The 23,507-nt window shown below is 37.3% G+C and overlaps 1 protein-coding gene across 3 annotated transcripts in view; it reads right to left on the bottom strand.

Annotated features, from left to right (window-relative positions):
• Window positions 1-819: 819 nt before the first annotated feature.
• Window positions 820-23,507, bottom strand: part of Epc2 (enhancer of polycomb homolog 2) — a 114,739-nt gene continuing 92,051 nt past the window's right edge. The window contains exons 7-14 of one of the 3 annotated variants that reach the window (XM_052724161.1): window positions 21,917-22,111; window positions 18,791-18,880; window positions 17,548-17,693; window positions 17,103-17,446; window positions 7,024-7,154; window positions 5,172-5,331; window positions 4,038-4,374; window positions 820-2,842 (exon numbers count right to left, since the gene is read on the bottom strand). In XM_052724161.1, coding sequence (XP_052580121.1) covers window positions 2,770-2,842; window positions 4,038-4,374; window positions 5,172-5,331; window positions 7,024-7,154; window positions 17,103-17,446; window positions 17,548-17,693; window positions 18,791-18,880; window positions 21,917-22,111 — 1,476 coding nt within the window. In that variant the 3' untranslated portion in view covers window positions 820-2,769. Of the gene's footprint in view, window positions 2,843-4,037; window positions 4,375-5,171; window positions 5,332-7,023; window positions 7,161-17,102; window positions 17,447-17,547; window positions 17,694-18,790; window positions 18,881-21,916; window positions 22,112-23,507 lie in introns of all 3 variants that reach the window. The other 2 variants (XM_052724160.1, XM_052724162.1) reach the window with 2 other exon arrangements.

Below are 23,507 nucleotides of genomic sequence, written 5' to 3'. Positions count from 1 at the left end.
GAATTCAGCTCAACATATCAGGCCAAAGTTTCTAAAATGTCAACCCTCTTTACCCTTCCAGCCCTCGAGCCATATTAACAAAATACTGAACACAGTTACGAACACTGCACTGTTTTTTTAAACAGCTACAATGCTATACATATACACTTAAAAACATGCACACTGCAAATATTTGTATTTTCTTTTCTTTTCTTTTTTCTTTTTTAGTCTTTTGCCAAAGAAACAAACTATGTCCTCCAATATACTTAGAGCTGTATGGTAATACTGACTTTGATTTACCGAGGAAGGGGGTATTATTTAGTAAGGTAGAAAAACGCAGTTTGTTGGATATTTTGCCTATATCAATTAAAGGATGATCCAGCACCCAAGCAGCTCTTCCATAATTTAAACAAATGTATACACACAAGTAAAACCTATTCCTGTCCCCACACCCTCCAAAGGATGCATTTCCCCAGTATTCAGAAATGCTCCAAGAAATGGCGGAGATGGCAGCATGCTGAGCAGACACACAAGTCACCCCTTAATTTAACAGTACCTCTTCCTTTCAGGCCTGTTTTGGGAACCATGCACACGAGTAAATGAAATGCCATTCACGAAGCAGGTACAACCACCAAAGTAAGGGAGACTTAGATTTTCTATTTTACTTCAAAAGGAACAAATCAAGTGGCCATTAATTAGTTTTTGATAAGTTCTGGACTTGCTATCACCTCCAGAAACTGTACAAATAGAGTTTTCTTGTTTTACTTATTTATAACATGGACACACACACACACACACACACACACACACACACATGTATATTTATATATATCACATAAGGCAAATTAACTTCATGCTTTACTTCAGCAAAATGGGGGAAAAAGCTTTCTCTGAAATTGGCACTGAAGTTTCAAATTCTTAATAGCAAGAAGATACATCCAACTGTAAGCAGAATGAACAGTCATATACATATCAATCAAAATTATTTCCTTTATATCATCAGCAGTGAACCCCAGAGGTAGTATGGCAGAAACGAGCATGGATCCTATCAGGTCACAACCAACAAAGTAATTCAATTCATTTTTTTCCCTGTGGTTTTGACCATAAATTTCTTTACATTTAGGATCTGAATAAAAACCACTCTCAGCAGAAATCCTGGTCCATTAATTTAACTAACAATAAGTTTACAACTTTCAGGACTGCAGATATAAAAAAGGTATAAAATTATGTTCAGTTTGAAATGGTTTTAATCGTATTCATTAAAAATATTTACATTTCCCAGGACTTCCAAAACCCCCTTGCAATATAATTCTACACTATATTCTATTTATTTATAAAATGAGGCTCATTTATGAGATTTCAATGACTGCTATACTGCAAATTACTTACATTCTGTAAAATAGTTTAAGAACTTTTCATAGCAAAGGTAGTTTATATTGGATTCCCTGGAACCCAATAGTGCCCACAGATGAGCCTCTTTGAACTCTTCACTTAACACTTGGAAAGCACTTCGAGATGACAAACACTACCATGTGCTAGCCTGTCCTTCGCCCTCACTTACGCTGTGTGCACATTGTGAAATAAACACATATGCAGCATGGCCGTGTTTTGATATGTATTTTTTATTTCCCTGCAGTTTTCACTTATCAAGAACAAGTAACAGGGAAAGTTGTCTGAACTAGTGCATAAACAAACATTCTGAAACACCACTACACGTATCTAATTTACAAGAACCGTATAAAAAAGTCACTAAAACACTACACTATGAAGGTGTCCAACACTTACAGTCAGACTTTTTCCAACCCGTTACTTGCCTTGTAGCCACAGGAAAACTCTCCAAAATTGAAAAGACAATCTTGCCACAACCCTCCCCCCTCCCAAAACCTGGGATGGCTCGATATATAGACTTCCAATAATTATTGCAATGATATAATGCAATACATACCTGGTGAATATCTTTTATGTGTTGTGTTTACAGTTTTAAAGCCAGTTAAAATATGCAGTCTTCAGATAAAATGTAATCCATGAAAAATTTTCTTATCTGCACAGTTTAAATGTGCTAGATGCATAATTTTCCTAGTCCACTTTTTCTGTGTAATTATTTTTATAAACTGGTATTATAAATAGAAATATACATTCAAAATATATGGAAAAGTGAGTTACTACATTAAATTTGCATGTATCGATCCATCCCTTTCCCCTGCACAGTAATAGAAAATACTATTTTGCCTTGAAGTCATATTTGACAGTGAAATGCCACTAAAGTATTTACCAAAAAGTCCATCTAGTCAAATTGTGAAACAAAATGAACCAAGTGAAAACTTTACAGTTCCTTTAGAAAAAAATTACAAGAATTTCATTTCCTAGCTATGAATCTTTAACTTTTTAGACACAAAGTTGGATTTATTTTTTTTTACAAGATACAAAATGTAAACATGGCAAAATAAATAGTTAAAACAAGTGATGCAGGATCCCATTTCATGCTCATGATCCCATTAAAGAATTATTTTTAAAATCCATTCAGTTGCAAATTCAAGTGCAAAAGCATGATGATGAATATCTACTATTCAAGTAACAGAAATAATATTGATGATACAAAGAAACTATTTTACAAGGTAGTGATTTTCCCAATTTTACAAAATATACATCATATATCGATTTAATATCCGATATCCTGTAGTCCATTTGGGTCCACTGTTCTGCTCTGTGGTCCACAGAGTGGTGCCTTTGTACTCCGCTGGAACATGAGGACGCACACCATCCACACAGGGCAAAGCCACATGCTTTAGGTTATGTCACTTCCATAGCTACTGTGGTCTCTGCTATTCCATTCAAGCCCAGTCTCTCAGGCTCGTGGTTCTCTCTATGGTGAGATAAGAGCAGAATAAGCATTAGCACTCTCGAGAATACACTGAGTTATGGGTAGGTCACATGGTTGAGTAACTACAACTAGACATAACCCCACAAAAACCTCAATCTTTATCACTTCCAGGCAGGAATGAAGATTTTTTTCTTCAGCCCAGAAATTCTACTAATTTCTAATACTAGTGATAAATTAGGGAATATGTAACATGATTAATCCAAAGTTTCGTTTTAGAAGCTTATGGTCAAAACTGATGAACCCATACAAATACATTTATTCTGTTTCATTCTTCTCTCTGCGCTAGTGTCGTTGAAAGGAACATAGAAACTTGCCCTGCAAAACATTATTTAGTTTTAGAAAGCTCTTACAATTTTTACACATACACATACTATCAAAATAAAATTGTTTTAAAAAATATAAAGTAAAGGGTCATAGAGTATGATTTCAACTTAAGCTCTGGTATGAACTGATGACAGCTCCAACCTAGACTATTTTTTTTTTTTTTTTTTTTTTTTTGATTTTTCGAGACAGGGTTTCTTTGTGTAGCTTTGCGCCTTTCCTGGAACTCACTTGGTAGCCCAGGCTGGCCTCGAACTCACAGAGATCCGCCTGGCTCTGCCTCCCGAGTGCTGGGATTAAAGGCGTGCGCCACCACCGCCCGGCCCAACCTAGACTATTAATCTATAGAAATATGATGAGATAGGGGTGGAGAGATGGCTCAGCAGTTAAGAGCACTTGTTGCTCCTGCAGAGGACCCAGGTTCGATTCCTAGCACAGAGACAATGTCTTGCATCCATCTGTAACTCCAGTCCCAGGGAATCTGATGCCTTCCACTGGTATCCACAGGTACCAGCCATGCACATGGTGCACACACATGCATACAGGCCAAACACTCATACATATAAAATAATAAATCTAGAAAGATTAAAAAAAAATAAAATTAAAAAAATATGGGAGTGACTGAAGCTTCTGAAGTATCATTCTCTTTCTTGTCTTTCTACAACTCTGGTTGGTATTTAAGGATGCTACTAGTGTATGTAGGCCCAGAGCTTTCTTTGTGTTAAGCAAATCCTCAAGCTTTTTTGAAAAATCCAGTCTGTCAACAGAGACTGCTGGAGCAGTGACAAGCCAAAGGCCCTTCTCTTCCTTCCAGACAGTTGGTGCAAAGCCCGAGACTGGTCCCTGCACCACACACCTGGCCATGCTGCTGATGGCGCTGCTGGGAGTAACCTTTGGCACTCTGTCCATACTGGCAGCAACTGTGGCAAGTTTTAAGGCTGTTGGCGATGGTGCTGAAGTCCGTGTATTGATATGCACATTGACAGGAGAAACAACACTGACGTTATTGAGGTGCTGCACTGCATTGGTCAGGCAGGAACTGTTCATGGGAAGCGGCTGAGGACTGCTTGTGCACAACGCTGGGATCAAGTGGTTTGTAGTGGTGTGGCCAACTGTCCTTACAAGCTGTACAGCTGAAATCCCTGCGCTGGACGAGAAAGCCATATTGGTGGAATATAATGTTTTAGACGGTCCTGCAAAAGAGGGGGGAAACCATTCAATTAGTGTCATGGGACAATAAAAAAATCCCTAAAAATTAGGAATTTAGTAATAAAAGTAAATGTACTCATTCTAGTTCAATAAATTCTAAGTTAACTTTCCATATCGCAGTCATATAAAGAAGCTTCACAAAGCGTTCTGCTTCCTCTGTACGAGTCTCCTCTGGAGATAAATACAATAGGACAGACGAAAACGATAGCTGGATTGCCCTAACGATTTATAGGCATACAAGGTTCAGCAAGCTCAGACTGAAGAAAGAAAAGAAGAAGGGTGATCCTGAGGATGAGTAAACGAAACTAAAGAATTCTGAGTGTGAGAGCTGCAGGGGACAGAGCAGCATGTCTCTGGAGTGCAGGTAGGGAGCAGCAGACAGGCCTTCACAGCCACAATGTATCACAAGAGGAGGAGTCCGGGGAAGTACACCTATGAACACGGTATATTTACATGGGAAGGCAACCCCGACCTCAAGCTTTTTAACTGACTGTGCTGCTTTGTATTTCACTTCATAATCAATTCATAGATGAATCAATGGGGGTAGCCGATAAGGAGCTCAGTGGATTTCCTTACATGTGGGTAAAATCAGGATGGATGGAGATAGCTACAGAGAAGATAGTGTGAGAATCTGGAAAGCACTCAGCTATTCATCCACATCTGTCCAAGGCATTCTGAAGAGTACTTGTATACATTTCCTCTGTGCATATGACAAACTCAAACCCACCTTCATAAGTGGCCACTTCAAGTTACTAAGGAATATGTGAAACCCCAGTTGTACCTGAAGGCTGGACGACACCATTCATGTTGTTGTGGCCAGTGTTCTGTTCCTTGGATACCTCACTGCGACTTGGAACAGGAGCACTGACCACTGCAGAAGCAGCAAAGTGGGCGCTGGCAGAGTCAAGTGTTTTAGACATACAGTCAGAGGTGCTTGAGCCCTATAAAATGGGTAGGAGCACAGTTTAGTTTTCCACATTTCTTTGTCTGTCTGCCCGTCCGTCAGTCCATCCATCCATCCATCTAGCTATATCCATCGAATCTCCATCCATCCATCCGTTTGTCCATCCGTCCGTCTGTCCCCCCACCCCACCCTCGTGGTAGGGACAACAGGGATACCATGTACACGTGGAGGTCAGAGGACAACTGTCAGGAATTGGTCTGTCCTTCCACCATGTCAGTCCCAGGGATCCAACTCAGGCTATCAGACTTGGCAAGTGCTAGGCCATCTTGTCAGCACTCTATATTCTCAGTTTTGTTAGATGTGATTAATGAGCACATTAAGGAATGTGTGGAACCCAAAAGGACAGTACCTTTCTAATTATGAATAGCCAGAAGTACTTAGATGAGAGATATATGACTTTAGATTATTATTTTTTTTTGGTTTATGAAGCATGAAAATTACTAAAAACTAACAAGCAATTATTTCTGAGAAAGAACTACTAAACTGAAAAACCCATGCTCTATTAATACTAGGTAATAATGAACACTTTAAAACTGCTTGGTGAGCAGACACCATAAATAAAAAAAAAAAAAAATCACAGACATGATTAATAGCCACTCCTATCACAATGTAAAAACCTAGACTAATCCAACTTTGAAGCAGATTGCTAACAGTTCAGGTTAGTTATCCTAAGAGACTTACAAAAAGCAAAGCAAACCAAACACAGTGGCCACTCTTCCATGATTCTGTGTAAAACTGGCTGCTACTAACACTGATAGCCGTAGGCTCTAAGTCAAGCCCAGATCTACTGGGACTACCAGAGGTGTGTGTATAGCAACCAGGCTCACCAAGATTTCCATGGTGTGGACTCATGTCTTTAGGGTAAAAGGATTGACCCTTTGAGAATGAACTAACCACTGTTGGAAGATCCTGGTTTGAGAACTCAAAGAGTGTGGCCAAACTGAGTAACTCTTAATTACTGAGATTTGTGATTTTTGAAATTATGAAACAACAAAACTGAAGACCTACAATGTGAAGTTTATTCTCTCATGATTCAACTTTGAGATTATTTCTTTTTATTTCTGTTTTGCTTTTAATGGCTTGAAACAACAAACTAAGCATTCTTGCATAGTTTGGGAGGTCACAGCCCACAAGAGTATTACAAGGCTCATATCAAGTGTTTGCTGTGTTGGTTTCCTGCAACCTTATGTAGTATTCTCATCTGTATCACTGTCTGTATTTATGGGTGTCTATGGACTTCCTTTAGGCATTTCTTTTTTCCTTTAGGGAGATGTGGTTCAGAGAGGCAAGGGAGGCTGTGCAGCTTAGATTTACTGCACAATTCAATAGAATTCCTTCTCCTCGTGAGCTATACTGACATAGCACAAACTTGAGGAGGAGGTTAGAAAAGCCATATTCTTGAAAAAGAAACTGGCAGTGAGGGTGAGGAGTGAGTTTCAAAACTACATAATTATTTTATAAAGTCTCAATAATCCCTCCAAAAACTAGTTATTTCTCTCTTACATCCAAAATACCACATGTGGCTCTTAAAGTAACCAGAGACTATTCTGTAAATTAGCCATTCAAAAACAGGTGATTTAACTAAGGAAACCCGGGTTATTTTCAGACTCCAGAGCAGAGGTGTAAAGTCATCTGTAGCAAACAGGAGAAGAGGGAACTGTGAGGTCACCTGTGCTTTTGGATGTGTCTGCTGCGAGGAATGCTGGGATTGCTGTTTCTGTTGAAGCTGGGCAAGTTGCTGCCTTTGCATTTGAACTAGCTGCTGCTGATGTGTCTGGAACTGCTCTTCTGTGATGCCCCCTGTTACTGAGAAATGATGAATAAGCGATTATTAAAGTATTTCTAAAGACATAAGCAGAGTACAATGCAAACCAGTTAAGACAAAAAGCAAACACAACCACAATATACATCTGCAGAGTAGAATCACAGTGACAAGTCTTTCACTGTGGTGTATGTTCACATCCATCTCCTTCCTCCCTATGCCGTTTTTTAACTGTATAACAGGACTCTGGCATGAGAAATTTACAATTTACTCAGACTGAAATTTGTCTTTGAATTTTTTTTTTGGATATTTATTTGTGTATTTAGTATGTAAATATGTATACCACAATGCATGCATGGAGGTCAGAGGACAACTTGTAGGAGTGGGCTCTCTTCATCCACCAAGTGAACCATGAGTATTGAACTCAGGTCTTCAGGCTTGGTGGAAAGTGTCTTTCATTACCCACTGCGCCTTCATGCTGGCCTCAGATTTAGTGTCTTTAAGATCCTCTTAGTTCTCTACATTAGAGTTCCCGTGGAGTAACAGTAGTAATAATAACAATAAACACTTGCATTTACTAATGTAAATATTAATAATGACCAAGTTATGGCTTTAATAAGAGAGGACCACCTGCAAGACAAAATGACTTCTCTCAGTTTTCATGATACTTAAGTGAAAATACTTTCCTTTTTGATTCTAAATTGGAGTAGAAAACAAAGACATTCAGCAACCATAAGGCCCAGTACATTCAACATCTAAAATATATTCTATCAAATAAGAGCTGGAAATGAGACATTTTCAGAAAACTAGAGTGGACCTGCAGATGCAACCACCAGTGCTCTGACCAGCGTGTAAAGTTCTGAGTTTCAAGAAAAAGCAAGAGACCCGTTTTCTTAAGCTGACAGAAGGATCAGCTCAAAAAAATTACAAGATAAAATTTTTCTCAAAGAACTGTAAACGAAATTTCATGAACTGATGATATCTAAGTGGGCTGCTGATAGGCCCACTTAGCGAACACAAGGATCTTCATAGAAATTAGTGGACATTTAGAATACAAGAGTCCAGCCACGCCAGAAGACACGCATACTCTTAAAAGTAATTCTCACTCTTCTTTTCTTTTTGTAGTGCTAGGGGCCCATACCTCAGCTAAGCAGATTCTACCACAGAACTACATCTCCAGCCCCACTCTACTTACAAAAAAAAAAAAAAAAGAAGCTTTCTTTTCTCCTACTTTACTCAATCAGTAATAATTTACTATCTGCTCCCAGGCAGAATGGCACCCTACGAATTTCAGTGACTAACGTGGAAAATACATTAGAAAAAGGGTTATTAATATAAAGTCCTACAGTACGTCTGGGAAGAAACAAAGTGTCAGTCATACAGTTTGCATATGTACTGAGTGATCTAACCAATATGACCTATAATCAACGTTACTTTATCCCCAAAGTTTCTGTTTAGTAAGACTATCAAATCAGAACATTTTGATAGTGCTGTAGACACATAGCCAAACTGTGCCTAGAAAAACTCTTACCTTTTTTTTTTTAATATATAAAAAGGGAATTAGGTCTAGAGATGGACAAAGCTTTAAACATACTTTCATTTCTCTTACATATCATCATAATTTCTAGTGAGCTATGAGAGGAAATAAATACTTTATTTCTAGAAGATTCCAAACCCTGGTGTATTTATTATACTGCTCACTTTAGAACTTTTACCTGTATTTTTGAAGTACACAATAAAAATTTTACTGAATTACAAACAAAATCAAATATTTTTCTTTGCACATGTTAAACTCATTTCAAGTGTTCTATTTTAAGTGAAAAAATTAATTCTAAAGTTATATTCTTCAAAATCAAATGAAAATATTAAGTATTCATGAATTTCCAGCTGTTTGAAAACTTTGGCGAAAAAGATGGGAAAAATAGCTTATTAGGTATGAGGCATGAGGAAAAACCATAAATCTAAATAATTTAGCAAGTCTTACATGTCTTCTAATGCTGGGCCATTTGGAATCGAGAGCTATCTCAGACCAATGATTAGAGCTGAGCTTTATGTTGTGGAAAAGGGAGACTCATGCTGGTTAGCTTATGGATAAAATATAAAACATCACACTTTTCGTTGTCTTTAAAAACAGGAATGTAAGACTCTTTTCTTCTCTTTCCAAAGTCTTGTGAGGTGGTTGGTAAAATGGTTCTAATTTAGAATAAAACACACGTGACTGACATAGCTAATAGAAATGCTCCAAAACCCAGAACCTTTTCACTGCATTCTAAGAGCTTAGACATTCAAAGATTTCTTAATCTGAGCACTTTGAATTCCAGAGATTCTGATTCTGGGTGTTTAACCACTCAACTTCACATAAATATTCCAAAATACAAACACTTGGAAATCCACAACACTTTGGTCCCCTTAAGTATTTCAGATACAGGACAGTACACTGTTAGTAAACTGACTAATTTGTCATTTGAATTGAATAAATTATTTTGGCCTGGAGTGTGGTAGTACCTGGCTGTGGTCCCACTAAAGCAGCAAGATTAGCTAAGGCTGCACAGGGACAATTATTCTTGAGTTAGTCCATGGCTAACAAAGAATTGCCAACTAAGTGTTCTGCACACTTTAATGAGCAAGTTGTCTTTTGTGCATATATTTAATAGGGGTACTATAAACTCTCATCCCTGATCCCACTTCTAGTTAAGAATTACTGGTAAAACAACAACAAACAAAACCAAATCCAAAACCTAAAATAAAACAAAACCCAATTCTACAATACAGACAGGCTTTTAAATTACACCCTCTCTGCTTTATTCTGAGATTAGTTTGCTAATTCCATTCCTGACATTCAGTTCTTTACTAAGGTGTTTTGTGTTGCAAACAAACTGATGTTCTTTATCCAGAATTTTCTAGAGTACTGTTCAGTATCACTTCAATTCCTTACATGAAAATAACAAATAGTAATCAAGATAGAAAGCTGGAAAAATGATCTTCATCTCCCTTCAAGGCTGGGCTTCACACAACCCAGGCTGGCCCAGAACTCACTACACAGTGGGGTATGATCTAGAACCTGTGATCTCCTGCTTCTATCTCTCAAGTGCTGGAATTATAACCATGTGTCCACGTCCAGCACAAATACCTTAATTCCTCTGCTACCAGAGAGCGGTGGTGAAGGAAAGGTGGTAAGATATACATGGTTTTCATGCTACAGACACAACAGTGAGCTGACTCTCAGGGCTCACTTATTGGTGGGAAAAGAATAAAACTTAGATTAAAAACACTTCCTAAATGGATTAATTTTTTCTTCCATGATGTGCTAGATTATTTGCACGAGATTTATTTATTTTTTACACCGAGTCATCTAGTGGCACACATTAAAATGCATCAGAAAGGTCACAGCTAACTGTTAGTGAACAAATCCACCTGGAATGAAACGCAGGGAAGAAGCTCCACTTTGGTCAGGGCAGTAGTGGCAAAGGCAGAAGTCAGGATGAACCAAAGAACAAGCTCTCTTCTTCTTGCAGCCAAACGAACTCTTCTATCTGACACACTGGCAGTTTAAGAGGAAATTTAGTTCACTCTCCAAAGTTCTATCAGGTCACAATGACCACAAACCTGTCTGTCCTGAAAGGTGACAATATTTGACTGACTGCTTTAGATGGATGAGAAACATTTTTTTTCTTAAGTAAATGCTTTATAAATCTTCCCGGCTAACATCCTCCTAGAGACTGGTCTATCTCCTAAAGAATTTCTCCCTTTCTGTACTCAAGACTGTATAGACTGGCACCTTGGCATTTCTGGCTGACTGTGCATTGTTGCCAGTGTTTTCTAAAAGCACCCTTTCTATACAAAAAACTCACTACCCATCTTGTATTAGCTGGCTTTGATTCTTCAGATGAATCCACACACCCTTTACAGACACTGACCACCATTCTTTTCTGCAGGGAGCTTCCTATACGGTGCTTTGCTTAGGCTAACCTCTTTGCACTTTTCTCTCCTGGTTTCTGGACAGTGATCCATGGAAAAAAATACTCTGGATACTTCATAGAGTTTATAGTAACATAACTACAAAGCCCTAAGATTGGATCCACAGAGGTATTCTTGTGGTTATATGAAATATATATATCCAAGTATTTCTTAACTTTGTATTGCTATTCAGTGATAGAGAGAAAAATAAAATAGAAACATGTTCTAGATACTCTGGAATGATCATCCTACCACAGAATAGTGACTTTTTTTTTTTTTTTTGACTTGTGTTAACTTTTAACTGTGTTTCTTACACTGGGCCAAGATGATGTATTCTTTGAGAAGGTATGATTGTTCAAATACTGTCCTAGAATTCGTTTTCAGTTTAATGGAGAGCACCTAATGTGGTGATAAGATTATGTTATCTTATATTTTCTACCTGGTAGGTCTTTGTTATGAATTATAGCAAATGGTTTAAAGCAATGCTGATCGCACCAGGATTTCATTTAAAGGACAGATCTGGGTCTGAACTGGGGGCAGGCAGATAGGGAGGGTCTGTCTTAAATCTTCCATGTCCTCATAAATGACTGGAGGTACTTCAGGGAAGAGCTAGGGGAATCGGAATTACCGTACAAGCCTACAAATGTTCTACAAACACAACTTCTAGATTCAGGAAAATAATTGTAATGGTTGGAAGGGTCAGGAAATGAACAAATGGATACAAGGATAATGAAAACAGACTTCCAATGCCCAAGCATAGTAGGGAACATTAAAACAGTGTTAATCCCTTTAACTGTCATACTACAATATTTTAATACCTTAGGATTGAACATTTTTTCTTATCTTTGGAGGCAACCATACTCTCCCCCCAAACACCTTATGAGTATTTATGTTAGTTGTTAAAGCAATTTCACTTGCTAACACTTTTTATGCTTGCAAGCATTTCATGGCAATGTAAGAATGGAAAAAGAAACTGAGTACACGAAAACTCAAGAATTCCTCCTGGAACACTGGCAAACTGTTAATGACTGTAAGGTATCTGGAGGTGCTCAAAAAGACTGTTGGTATCTATCAAAACATGCAAGAAAAGAAAACTATATCATGTTAACTTGACTGTGTATCACTGAAACCTATGTTAAATGTAAATCTGCCCCTTCAAGTTTGAATAAGTAAAGCTGTTTTACATATTTAACATTTTCTTGAACTTTATACTAAAGAAAAAAATCTAAAAAAATTGACAGTACCTGTTTCAAATGACTATAAATTAGCACCCTCTACTCACATATGGAGTGGAATACTGCCATGTGCTATAAGCTTCTTGAAGAGAATTGTTTTCTTCCTCACTTTTTAATTGTTAAACAACATAATGCTGTGTATATAAAACAGAATGTAAAAAATTTTATATGAAATAATTTTTTTGCTTATCCACTTGTTATGTTCAATACATCTTGTCTTTCCTTTCTCAATCCTGTTGAGTTTTTAAATTAAGAAAGATTATTTTAGCTGGGTGGTGGTGGTGCACACCTTTAATCCCAGCATTCGGGAGGCAGAGGCAGGAGAATCCCTGAGTTTGAGGCCAGCCTGGTCTACAGACAAGAAGGAGGAGGAGGAAAAGGAGGAGGAGGAGGAGGAGGAGGAGGAGGAGGAGGAGGAGGAGGAGGAGGAGGAGGAGGAGGAGGATGGGGTAGGAGGAGGAGGAAGAAGAAGATCTTTATGTAGTAATTAATAATGTTTGTCACTTAATTTAAAATAAGTTTCCTGTTTTGGTTTAATGCTTAGGGCACACATTTAAATTCCCCTTGAAGCATACCAAAATAATAAATATAAGTTAGGTATGATGGGATACACATGTAATTCTAGCACTCCAGGGGTTGAAGCAGGAAGATCATTAAGTTTGAGGTTATAACGGGCTACACACAGACCTTGTCTCTAAATAATCAATACATTAAATAAGTCATATTTCTGCTTAAACCCTTCATTTATTGGGATTTCCCAGCTGGGAAAGGAAACTCAGCACTAATAATTTAATTCAGAAATATTCTCAAACAGGTAAAAATATGTGCCTATCTTATTAGTCTTGACAATGCACAGCTTTCAAGACCAAAGCTCACTAAAGCGAGTAAATGACCAAGTCTAGTAATTTAATGGGATTCCCTTCTAGTTATTCAGCTGTTGTTTACAAAATGACTTCTCACTAGGACCTGCATTCCCATGTCTGATCCCACCCCCACCCCCCCCCCACCCCCCCCCCGGTGGTGTAAGGCACCAAACCCAGGGTCTGCTAGGCAAGCTCAACCACTGAACAACATTGTCAGCCACCAAGCCCAATATTTTAAAACAAAATTTTAAAAATTGAAAACGCTCATGACCTCAAGGACGGAGAGGACCTCAGGAAGTCTAGCAGGAAATAAACAAATTCCTTGCTTTCCTGACCAAGAAATGCGAAGAGCTGATTTGAAAAGGTTGACTTGTAGTGCTGTGAAGATGCTAGTTAGCAAAGTGCTTCCTGTGCAACCACGGCGACTGCGTTCAGGCCCTCAGGTTAAAAGCAGGGGGAGCAGAAAGAAAGCACTCACAGTCTCAGAACCGGACAGACAGACAGGCAGCTCAGCTCTCTGGAACTTACTGGCCAGCGAGCGTGACTAATTGGTGAGCTTAGGCTCAGTAAAAGATCCCATCTCAAAAAATACAGTGGAGAGCATCAGACTACTGACATTGAACTCTGGCCTCCACACAAGCATACATATATCCTAATACACACACACATACACCACATATAAACATATGCAGAATGACCTCCAACGTATCTTTGTTACTGCTTAAACACTAACATTTACTTTGTGTGTACAAGTTTGTGTTTGTGTGCAAGTGGATGTGCACATGCGCAGACGACCAGCCGTGGTGTCATTATTTAGGAGCTGTCCGTCCTGTTTGTTGCTGATGTTGTTTAAAGACCTGATTCTAACTATTGACTTGGAATTTAACAAGTAGGCTCAGCTGGATATCAGAGAACTCCAGAGATGTGCCAATCTCTACCTCCTTAGCTCTGGGATTACACTCATGTACTACCAGGCTTGGCTGTGTGTGTGTGTGTGTGTGTGTGTGTGTGTGTGTGTGTGTGTGTGTGTGTGTATACACTCTAGAGACCAAACTCAGGTCCTCATGCTCGCAAGGCAATTTTACTTTACTGACATTTCTCAAAATTTCTCAAGGAAGGAAGAAAGGGATGCTATCATGATACATGTATTTAAAAATACATGAGAAATGGCAAGACATGCACACACACTTATGATGGTAATTTAAATGCTTTTTGGTGACAACAAATGGGTAATGTACCTCATTATGAGAAAACTGTTTCAGTTACATTAAGTTATAATTATGGATCAATATATATTCAGAATTGATACAGCAACAGAGGAAAAAAATATATATATATGTTCTAGAAAAGTTATGTCAAATCCAGAGTTCATCTGGGACATATAGTAGAAATCTGTAAATACTCAAATTGAGAATTCATTCAAATCATTTTTATCATGCTATATACACTGGAAGAATAAAAAAGTCAATGTAGCTGGGCGGTGGTGGCGCACGCCTTTAATCCCAGCACTCGGGAGGCAGAGGCAGGCAGATCTCTGTGAGTTCAAGGCCAGCCTGGTCTACAAAGTGAGTTCCAGGAAAGGTGCAAAACTACACAGAGAAACCCTGTCTCGGAAAACCAAAAAAAAAAAGGTCAATGTATAGTCAAACACCATTATAAACACCCATATATATGTTTCAAAATCCCTTTTTGAATGTTTGGTAAGAAATTTCTATTCAGATAATTTTGAACAATTTTGGGAGTTGGCTGGAGAAAGACTCAACCTAATATTTATTGTTTAACTTCTTATTATGACAGATTTCTAGACACTGCATGATCTTAATTTATACTACTATTTTTATCCATTTCAGATAAAAAGGCTCATTAAGCTTCACAACCTCACAAACTGAATATAAAGGGCCATCATTTTCTTAAAGTTCAGCTGGGAGAAAATGAAGCAACATATTCAGGGAAATACAGGCCAACTTCCACTCATTCAAAAAAATTTAATTTTCTACTGCAGTGTTTAAATGGATGAATGTCTATACCAAGTTGGAAAACAGCTCAATACACACAAGATTATGAACACCAGATTCCAAACTGAAGAACTGCAAAATCACTTTAAAGAAGTCTAATGTAACTGTAGCCCTACTAATGCATCATCCAAGACATAATTCAGATCATCCAAGACATAATTCAGATATGCATATGTTTGCTAGTAGCCAACAGCAGTTAGTGCAGAGACTCACAGCTGGTCAAGGGGTAAAGAACAGCTGACTGCTGAGTGCTCAGCTTTAAACCAAGCTTGCAAATCACCACATCCAATGTTCAGGGATACTGAGGGAAGGGGACAGAAAGAATTAAGAGATGAATAATAGGGAGGAAGGTTGGGAAATACTGTCTTATGCTCACAACAAGGTCATGGCATTCAGGAAGTCATAATAGCTATGGCTGATTGCATGGGGCATAAACAAGAATGAACCAGAAAATAAACATTACAGAGAGGGGAGGGTCTCATGGGACCCTACATCATCCATGGGAGCTAATGGCAATCTAGGGCTGCTGGAGGAGGGAAGTCAGCTGTCTTCAGTGACAGTCCAGGGGATAGGCTCACACCTTTGCCCACAGCAGGGGCCATGATTAAAACCGAGTGATTCTCCCAAACAAAAGCACAAGAAAACAAAAGAACAAGAAACTGGGATAGGGACTTGAGGGTGGAAGAGAGGCTTTGAAAAGGCTGAGAGGAAAACAAGAAAGAAGGGAGGAATGAATTTCACCAGAATATACTATTTATGTGCATAAATTATTAAAGAATAAATTGTTTTAAAAATGAAATAAGACGTTTTGGGTTTTTTTTTTGTTTTTTTGGTTTTTCGAGACAGGGTTTCTCTGTGTAGCTTTGTGCCTTTTCCTGGAACTCACTTGGTAGCCCAGGCTGGCCTCGAACTCACAGAGATCCGCCTGGCTCTGCCTCCCAAGTGCTGGGATTAAAGGCGTGCGCCACCACCGCCCGGCGAAATAAGACGTTTTGTAAGAAAGGCTACTTAACAGTATTAAATCACACATTTTCATTGGATACTATGCATAATTGCAGTGTATACATTATAAACATATTTCTAAACTATATATATCTGTAAACATGTGATAAGATTATTCACAGAATAAAATAAATCAAAATTACATTTTAGAATGTTTGGATATTGAAATTATTTACAAATAATAAGTTATCAATTATTTACAAATCATAAAAATACTAAATTAATTTGAGCACAAACTCATATCCTGTAGGTGCGTGTGTGTGTGTGTGTGTGTGTATCTATATTTATATTTATATCTATATCTATATATATATATATATTTTTTTTTTTTTGAGACAGGGCCTCAAACTAGCTATGCAGTCAAGGATGACCTTGAACTCCTGATCTTCCTGCCTCTAGCTTCCAAATTTTGAGATTATAATCACACATCAACCCATCTAGCACAGTATCTCTTAAAATGAAAAAGATCTTTCTGATCTCAACTAAAAAGGTAAGCTATCAGACCAAAATCACTACTCAGTGAGCCTTTCAAAGAAAAAAAAAAATCATTTTCCAGAAAGGTTTTCAATAGCATTCTCAAGGAGCAATGCTTACATTCCATCCAAGTTAATGAATAATTTTTTTAAAAAAACGTAAGTTGAGAACATTGTACAATGATTATTGGGAGGCAACTAATAAGCAGGAAGCTCACAGGGAACACTGTATTCAGCCCACACAGTCGCCATACCAGACATTCACATGCCGAATTAGTAGGGGTATGTTTCTTATATTGAAAACTAAAAATAAAATTGATTTCCCAAGTAGAAGTAGGAAAATAAGTCTCCAAAATTTATTATGAGTTAACTTATCACATAATGGACATGAAGGAGAAGAGTGGCGAGAGACTTATGGCAGGTCTTTTGATGCTTACGTACCTGATATGCCGTTCTTGCTGGTGTTCAATAAAGCTACAGATGCTGCAGAAACTCTTTTACTGCTCACAGTCTGCCCTGGTTTTCTTGAGGTACATTCTTCATTATCAATGTCCTGTACATTTAGTAGCCTTGGCTGGAAACACTGTAGTCGACATGATCTGATATTGCTTAATATTTCAGAAAGGGACAGTCTATTTTCACAAGGTTTACTGGAAGCATTGGTCCGAGAGAAATTAGAAGAAAAGTCTATAGTTTGGGAAGAGCTTGAAGAACCATTCAGCATCTCAGGGTCTATCTGTTTCAGGACTGGGTCATGTTCTGTAGATATTCGGTCCATTATGACCCTGTAAAGCAGTAAGACACACATGTGTATATTATATATAAAATACATAGCTGTTTCTTTATGGCTTGCCTTTCAGCTAGAAAATGAAAACAAGTAGCTTACCTTCCACCTCTGCCAATTCGCCTCCGTGCAAATCCTATACACCTTCTGGGAACTGTAAGTGTGGTGAGACAATGCTTGTACCTCAACTTATCTAGGTCTGCCAACTCTGAATTTTCACACATATGGTTAGCTTGGTCCAAACGAGGCTGCAAAGAGAGAGAGAGAGAGAGAGAGAGAGAGAGAGAGAGAGAGAGAGAGAGAGAGCAATAAATAAGTAAATAAATAAATAACTCATAGAGCAATCATGAAAGGAAGAGAAGTTAAATCATGATAAAAATAAAATGACTGAAGGTAGTATTAGGAGAATAATTAAAATTTAGATGAAAACCTAAGAAGAGTATGTTTTAATATTTATTTATACATAGGGAGTGGATGAAATTATTAACTAATTTTTTTCAGGGGGGTGTGCTAGAGACAACTGAAAGTTGAAGTGTATGCACAGGTTAAGCTTAAGCATTCTCTTTACTTTTAAGGACTGGAGAGCCTATTTCTTGGCCTTTCCATTCTATGTATCATTCTGTTTTCTGTCTCACCACTCTGTCCCCCTCTATAGCAGTTTTACCGTCCTTTATCAGCCTAACTTGAAAACAAATCCTCATCCTTCCTACATCAAGTCTACCCTCAAAAAAGCTGTCTACGTGAGCACAGCATAATGCACTCCACGGCTCCTACAAACCATGTTAAAAGGGAAAACCACTTTCACTACTCTAGAGTTATTACACTTGATGGAAAACGTTAGCACTGCAAAGTCAAGGTCATTCTCTAACACTGCACCCAAAATGGGACATCAATAAAACACAGAGATTTCTACATGTGTCTGAAATGTATAGATACAATTATCAGACAACACTGGCATGAAAGAAGTTTAAAAATTATACTTACTAGGTATATATTCCATACACACACACACACACACAATCAGTGAAAACCCAGAAGCTATCAAAAGTTCTGAAGTCAACTTAGACATGTGCAATTAATTTTCACAATTGTTAAAGCTATAATTAAAGCTCCAAATGAAATAATTTTTTAAAATGTTGTCTTATTTCCAGGTAAAAGATTATGATATCCTGTGAAAGAATTTGGCATCTTTCATCTACTTTTGTTGGTATTCACACACTACAGGAGGCATAAAATAAAAAATACTGATGCACTTCCCACTTTGAGACTCAGCCTAAGTTACCTTGACATGAATGATCTGTTAATTCCAGCTCACCAAAAATATCACAAAAAATAAAGTTCTTACAGCATAATACTGGCATCCTGCCCGCCTTCTGAAAGCACAGGGACCATCCGGATCATTTTCTTCTTCGGGTTCTGATGCTGGAGATGGTACCTGCATAAAACAGGTGTTCCAGTTAGCAGTTATCAGGTTAACAGATCAATGTACATAAAGATCGAAAACAAAATCAGACCACAAACACATCTGCTACATCCACAGGTAGCTAATTTGCCCCAGACATTTAATAACTGTTACGTAAATATTTTCTGTGGCTATAAATCTGTATTTTTAAGATTCATTCTTGCATCTAAGTACACATGGTATTTTCCTGTTTCTGAACATAAAGGCTAGATTTAAGAATTAGTATAGTTTTAATATATATCCCATTTATATAAAGTCATAAATTGTACAGTCATAAATACTTGATGACAGTTATGCTTCCCCTATAGGTAGTTAGTTGTATTTTTATTTAGAAACTCCTCTTTTTTTTGGAAACTTCTTTTTGCAATAAAGCCAAATGCTAGGAAGAAAAGGGCATTGGATTCCTGGGAACCAGAGCCACAGAAGCTGTGAGGGGCCATGTAGGTGCTGGAAGCAAACCTAGGTCCTCTTTAAGAGCAGCAAGTGATCTCAACCACTGAACCATCTCTCTAGCCCCTTAAATCCCTGCTTAAACCTAGCAGGTCAGAAACAAAATCAGAAGACAGAAATTTGCTAAAGTATATAAACAGATTGGTTGCTGAGAGTAAGTTTAAGATCACAACAGTAGAGCAAAAGTATAAAGACTTGAGTTGCTACATTAAAAGGATTTTGCCAGTACCAGACGCTACCAGCCAAATAGCCTTATATAATCTGAAGGGGAACCCTAGGAGAGCACTGAGTCATTAGAGCACATTTTATGTCATAAATGCAGGGTAAGTGATATTATGTAAAATATACTCTGACAATCAGAAAGCAATAAATATAAATGTCCACCCTAATCGTTAAACACCATAAAAACCTTAGTACTTAAGTTTTCGTTGTCTTACAACTTTACTTTGCAGTACATCTTTTTCTCACAAATGCCTGCTTAATCATATTTACTTGGCACGGTTTTGAACCTCACAAATCCTTTATTCTATTTTAGAGAGGAATTTTTTTTCCTTCACATTAATTCCAAACTGGGTCACCTTGGGGAAAGGGCATTTGTCTGAGGTTCCACTATCCCTTCAATACCCCATGGAGGAGAAAGGCACAGAGAGGCAGGGTTAATTCTCTTTCCTGAGGTATCAACTCCCAAACTCAAAACTATAAAGACATTTTTACAATTTGGTTCCTCTGCAAGTATCTACCTCTTCTAAAACAGATAAGGAGGTGATACAAAGAATCTGACAATTCTTTGCATGAAGCACTTCATCCCTTCCTAACTCTCCCTCCCTGGGGAGGGACTCCAGCATGCACAGAAAGGTAACAACATACAGCGATAACAGAAGAAGCGGACTATAATCAGAGCAGACATGGGGCTTCTTCCCAACTACAATGTCAGTCAGCCTGGTTATAATACTCTCTTAAGGTTATGTATTCCCTTGTTCCTTGTCTATTGGACAACATGCTATCTTCCTGAAATCTACCCCTGGGGGAATTTAGAAGAGCTACTGTTATAGTAATACCTACATTATTTAGTGACACCAAGGTATAGGAAAGCAGTTCTCAGTAATGTGAAAATACCAAAAAAAAAAAAAAAAAAAAAAGGAAAAAAATCAAAACCAATGGAAGTTGAGTAAGACCTAGTAACAGGTTCCAGAGCACAGGCAAGACTTTCTAGGTTCTCACTAGTACTGACAGTAACCTACTCTGAAAGTTTTACATGCATTTATTTAATTGCATCATTTGCTGACTTAAGCTTTTAATAATTTCCCATTTGCCTACATCATCCCTTCCATCTTTTCCTCTCTCTTCTGTTTGATTCCAGCAATGCCAAACTGGTACATTTTCCTCTCACAACGCTGAATCTCCACTGGGAGAGTCTCTATCTCCTCCACCTGAAAGAACTCGACAGGTTCACTATTCATTACATTTCTCATTTCTTCAGAACGGTCATCTGATGACGGCACAGGGTTATCCCAGACTAACTGGGTAATTTTTCTGACAAATGTAATGACTGATTTCATTAAGTGGTTCTCAAGAACATATAAAATAAAGCATATTTTGTGCACTTACTAATACATATGGATGCCAGAATATCATTTTGGGGGAAAAAAAGCAAGTCGGTGACAGGGTAAAAAAGTAATATGGCCACAGGAGGCACATTTTATGACCTGGATTTTAAATGGCTGCAACAATAAAAGGTTTTACAAGCAGTCTTGCTTCTAAAGTTGTATTTTTGATGTTGGCTTTTAAAAGAAAATGTATTTTAAGTAAATAAAACTATTAAACTATGACACATCTGATAGTAGATTCAAGCTGTTACTGTATTTTCTTGTGAATGCTTTATAGATCATACAGAAAGAAGAAAAACAGGTTATTGTCAGACCAGGTGATTTTTGAAAAATAATCTGATCCTTTAATATATAAAATGAAGATCTTGTTTTAAAAACAACACTGATGAAAATGACACTAAAAGAATTTTATTCTAAATACTTTGCTATGAAATTGTTGAATAGCTAACAAGGAATTTTTCACAAGTTAAAAGTTTAATTAGTTCTTCTAAGTCTTTGTCTATAAAATAACTATTACCTGACAAATAAATACAATTTGCATTAACTATAAAAACCTATTATGTTGGTAGACTATGACAGAAAGTGAACTGCTGGTAAATATTGTACTCACGTTTAAATGTCTTCAAATACTGACATCTTGGACTCAGTAAAGCTATTTCTAAAAGGCCATTTTACAAATAGGAAGGAGACAAAGATGCTTGTTTTTATAAAAGGGGAAACCTGAAACTATCCAACTGTCCCACAGAACACATCTCTACAGCTGACAGAAAAGAACAGTAAATCCTGTGAGTGACAACATGTGTGTAGACATGTATACTTATGAAATATGTAGAAATGTTTTATAACACTAAGTGAGCGAAGCAGAAGCAAGACTAAGATGCCAATTACGTTGCAAAATACAGCAAATCAAAGAGTAGGAGGACATGTGTTGAAAACAGTTTCAAACAAGCACCTGTGGAAATTCATCTTCATCTGAGCTCTGAAAGTCATATTGCTTAATGTCACTCTTATTGATCACAGGCAATGTCTCAGGAGTGGGCTGCGGAGGAGCTATCACAGCCTCTGCCACCTTAGGCTTCTTTGGGTACTTCTTCTTTTGACGAACCACGTCAGAAGCCTCTTCTTTCAAAGACAAATGATGAGGGTGCTGTTTACGTGTCGGATTTTCCCCCAAAAGGAAGAAATGAAAATCATTTTAGAAGTCATGAAAAACTATGCTGGTCTTTGAAAAACATACACTTTTCTTTAGGAGTGAATTTTAATTATTGTTTTAAGTATGAAAACTTTATTATGGTCATAAACTGAAACATGATTTAGATTTACTTTCTGTAATTTATAATGAAAAATAATTATGGTGTTTAAGTTTGGTTTTTATGAATAGTTAAACTGTAATTTTTAGATTGTCGTATTATCATACCATTCAGTATTTTAAAGTATTTAAATTTAATTCTTAGTTAAATCCACTGTGCTGATGAACAAAATTCATTATTTTAAAACATAACTGAATTAGATCACAAACTTATTAATTTAGTTAGTTCTATACTTATTTCAAATTTTAAAAAACGTCTACATGTGGTATCTTTTGAGAAAAATAATATGAGCTAGACAAACACCTTCATTTTTTTGCAACATATAATTATTGCCTTGACTGAACAATAATCAAATGGTTCTCTAGTACCCCAGGGTTCTGTGGAGTCCATCTGGCAAAGGGGCTGACTGCAGGGTTGGGCCCCTCCTCCTTTCCACAAAGCAGAGACCTGTTTCTATTTTATATACTGGTTGGTATTTCTTTTGATAAAAGGAGAATTGCGACTTTGAAATTAGATAATGAATCATGTAGCCAAAATATTAAAATTACCTTAGAATGAGAAACAGTGCATACAACAGAAATGCTGTTTGAGGGACAGATCATACTTAGTGAAATATAAGCTACTTGATAGAGATGGATAATTGGGTATAAACTATTAGATCAAAAGGAAAACTCCAAATTCCCAGCAATTTTCTATGTTTTAAGGTGGGAAGAATGAAAATTACATATAGTAACTATTTGTGTAGGGTAAGACAATAATGTGTTACACTGTATCTCTAAAAATAATAGTTAGGCTATTTTTATCGACTTAGATAAGACCTAAAGTAAGATTCAATGTAATTCTATCAATCATTATAGGTTAAAATTTTATATTCTAAAATTTTATGTAATGATACTCTTAGGAAAAGCTCTGACTGATACAAAGTGGATTGATTAAAAAGTAGTTTTCACAGTGACATTTGTTGTGCTGATAACTTTTTTTTTTTTGGCTCTCTTTGAGATGTGATTCAAAGGGAATCGGGTGGGTGGGCTAGATGCCTGTGATTAATAAGAACCTGCTGGTTGAACTGACATGCATTGAATGAGGAGGAGTCATACTGCTCCACATTCTTCCTTGGTGTTTAAAAATGAACCCATGAAAAACAATGACATTTTTAAAGATGAATTTTCCACAAACACCCCAAGTCACTTATAAAATCTTGCTGCAGGCAAGCCTCTATTTACTGTTTAGATG

Source organism: Peromyscus californicus, unplaced genomic scaffold (assembly GCF_007827085.1).
Source record: "Peromyscus californicus insignis strain IS unplaced genomic scaffold, ASM782708v3 Scaffold_7__1_contigs__length_154581171, whole genome shotgun sequence".
NCBI lineage: Eukaryota > Metazoa > Chordata > Mammalia > Rodentia > Cricetidae > Peromyscus > Peromyscus californicus.
Note: the sequence above shows the minus strand (reverse complement) of the source record. Positions and strands in the feature narration are given on the sequence as shown.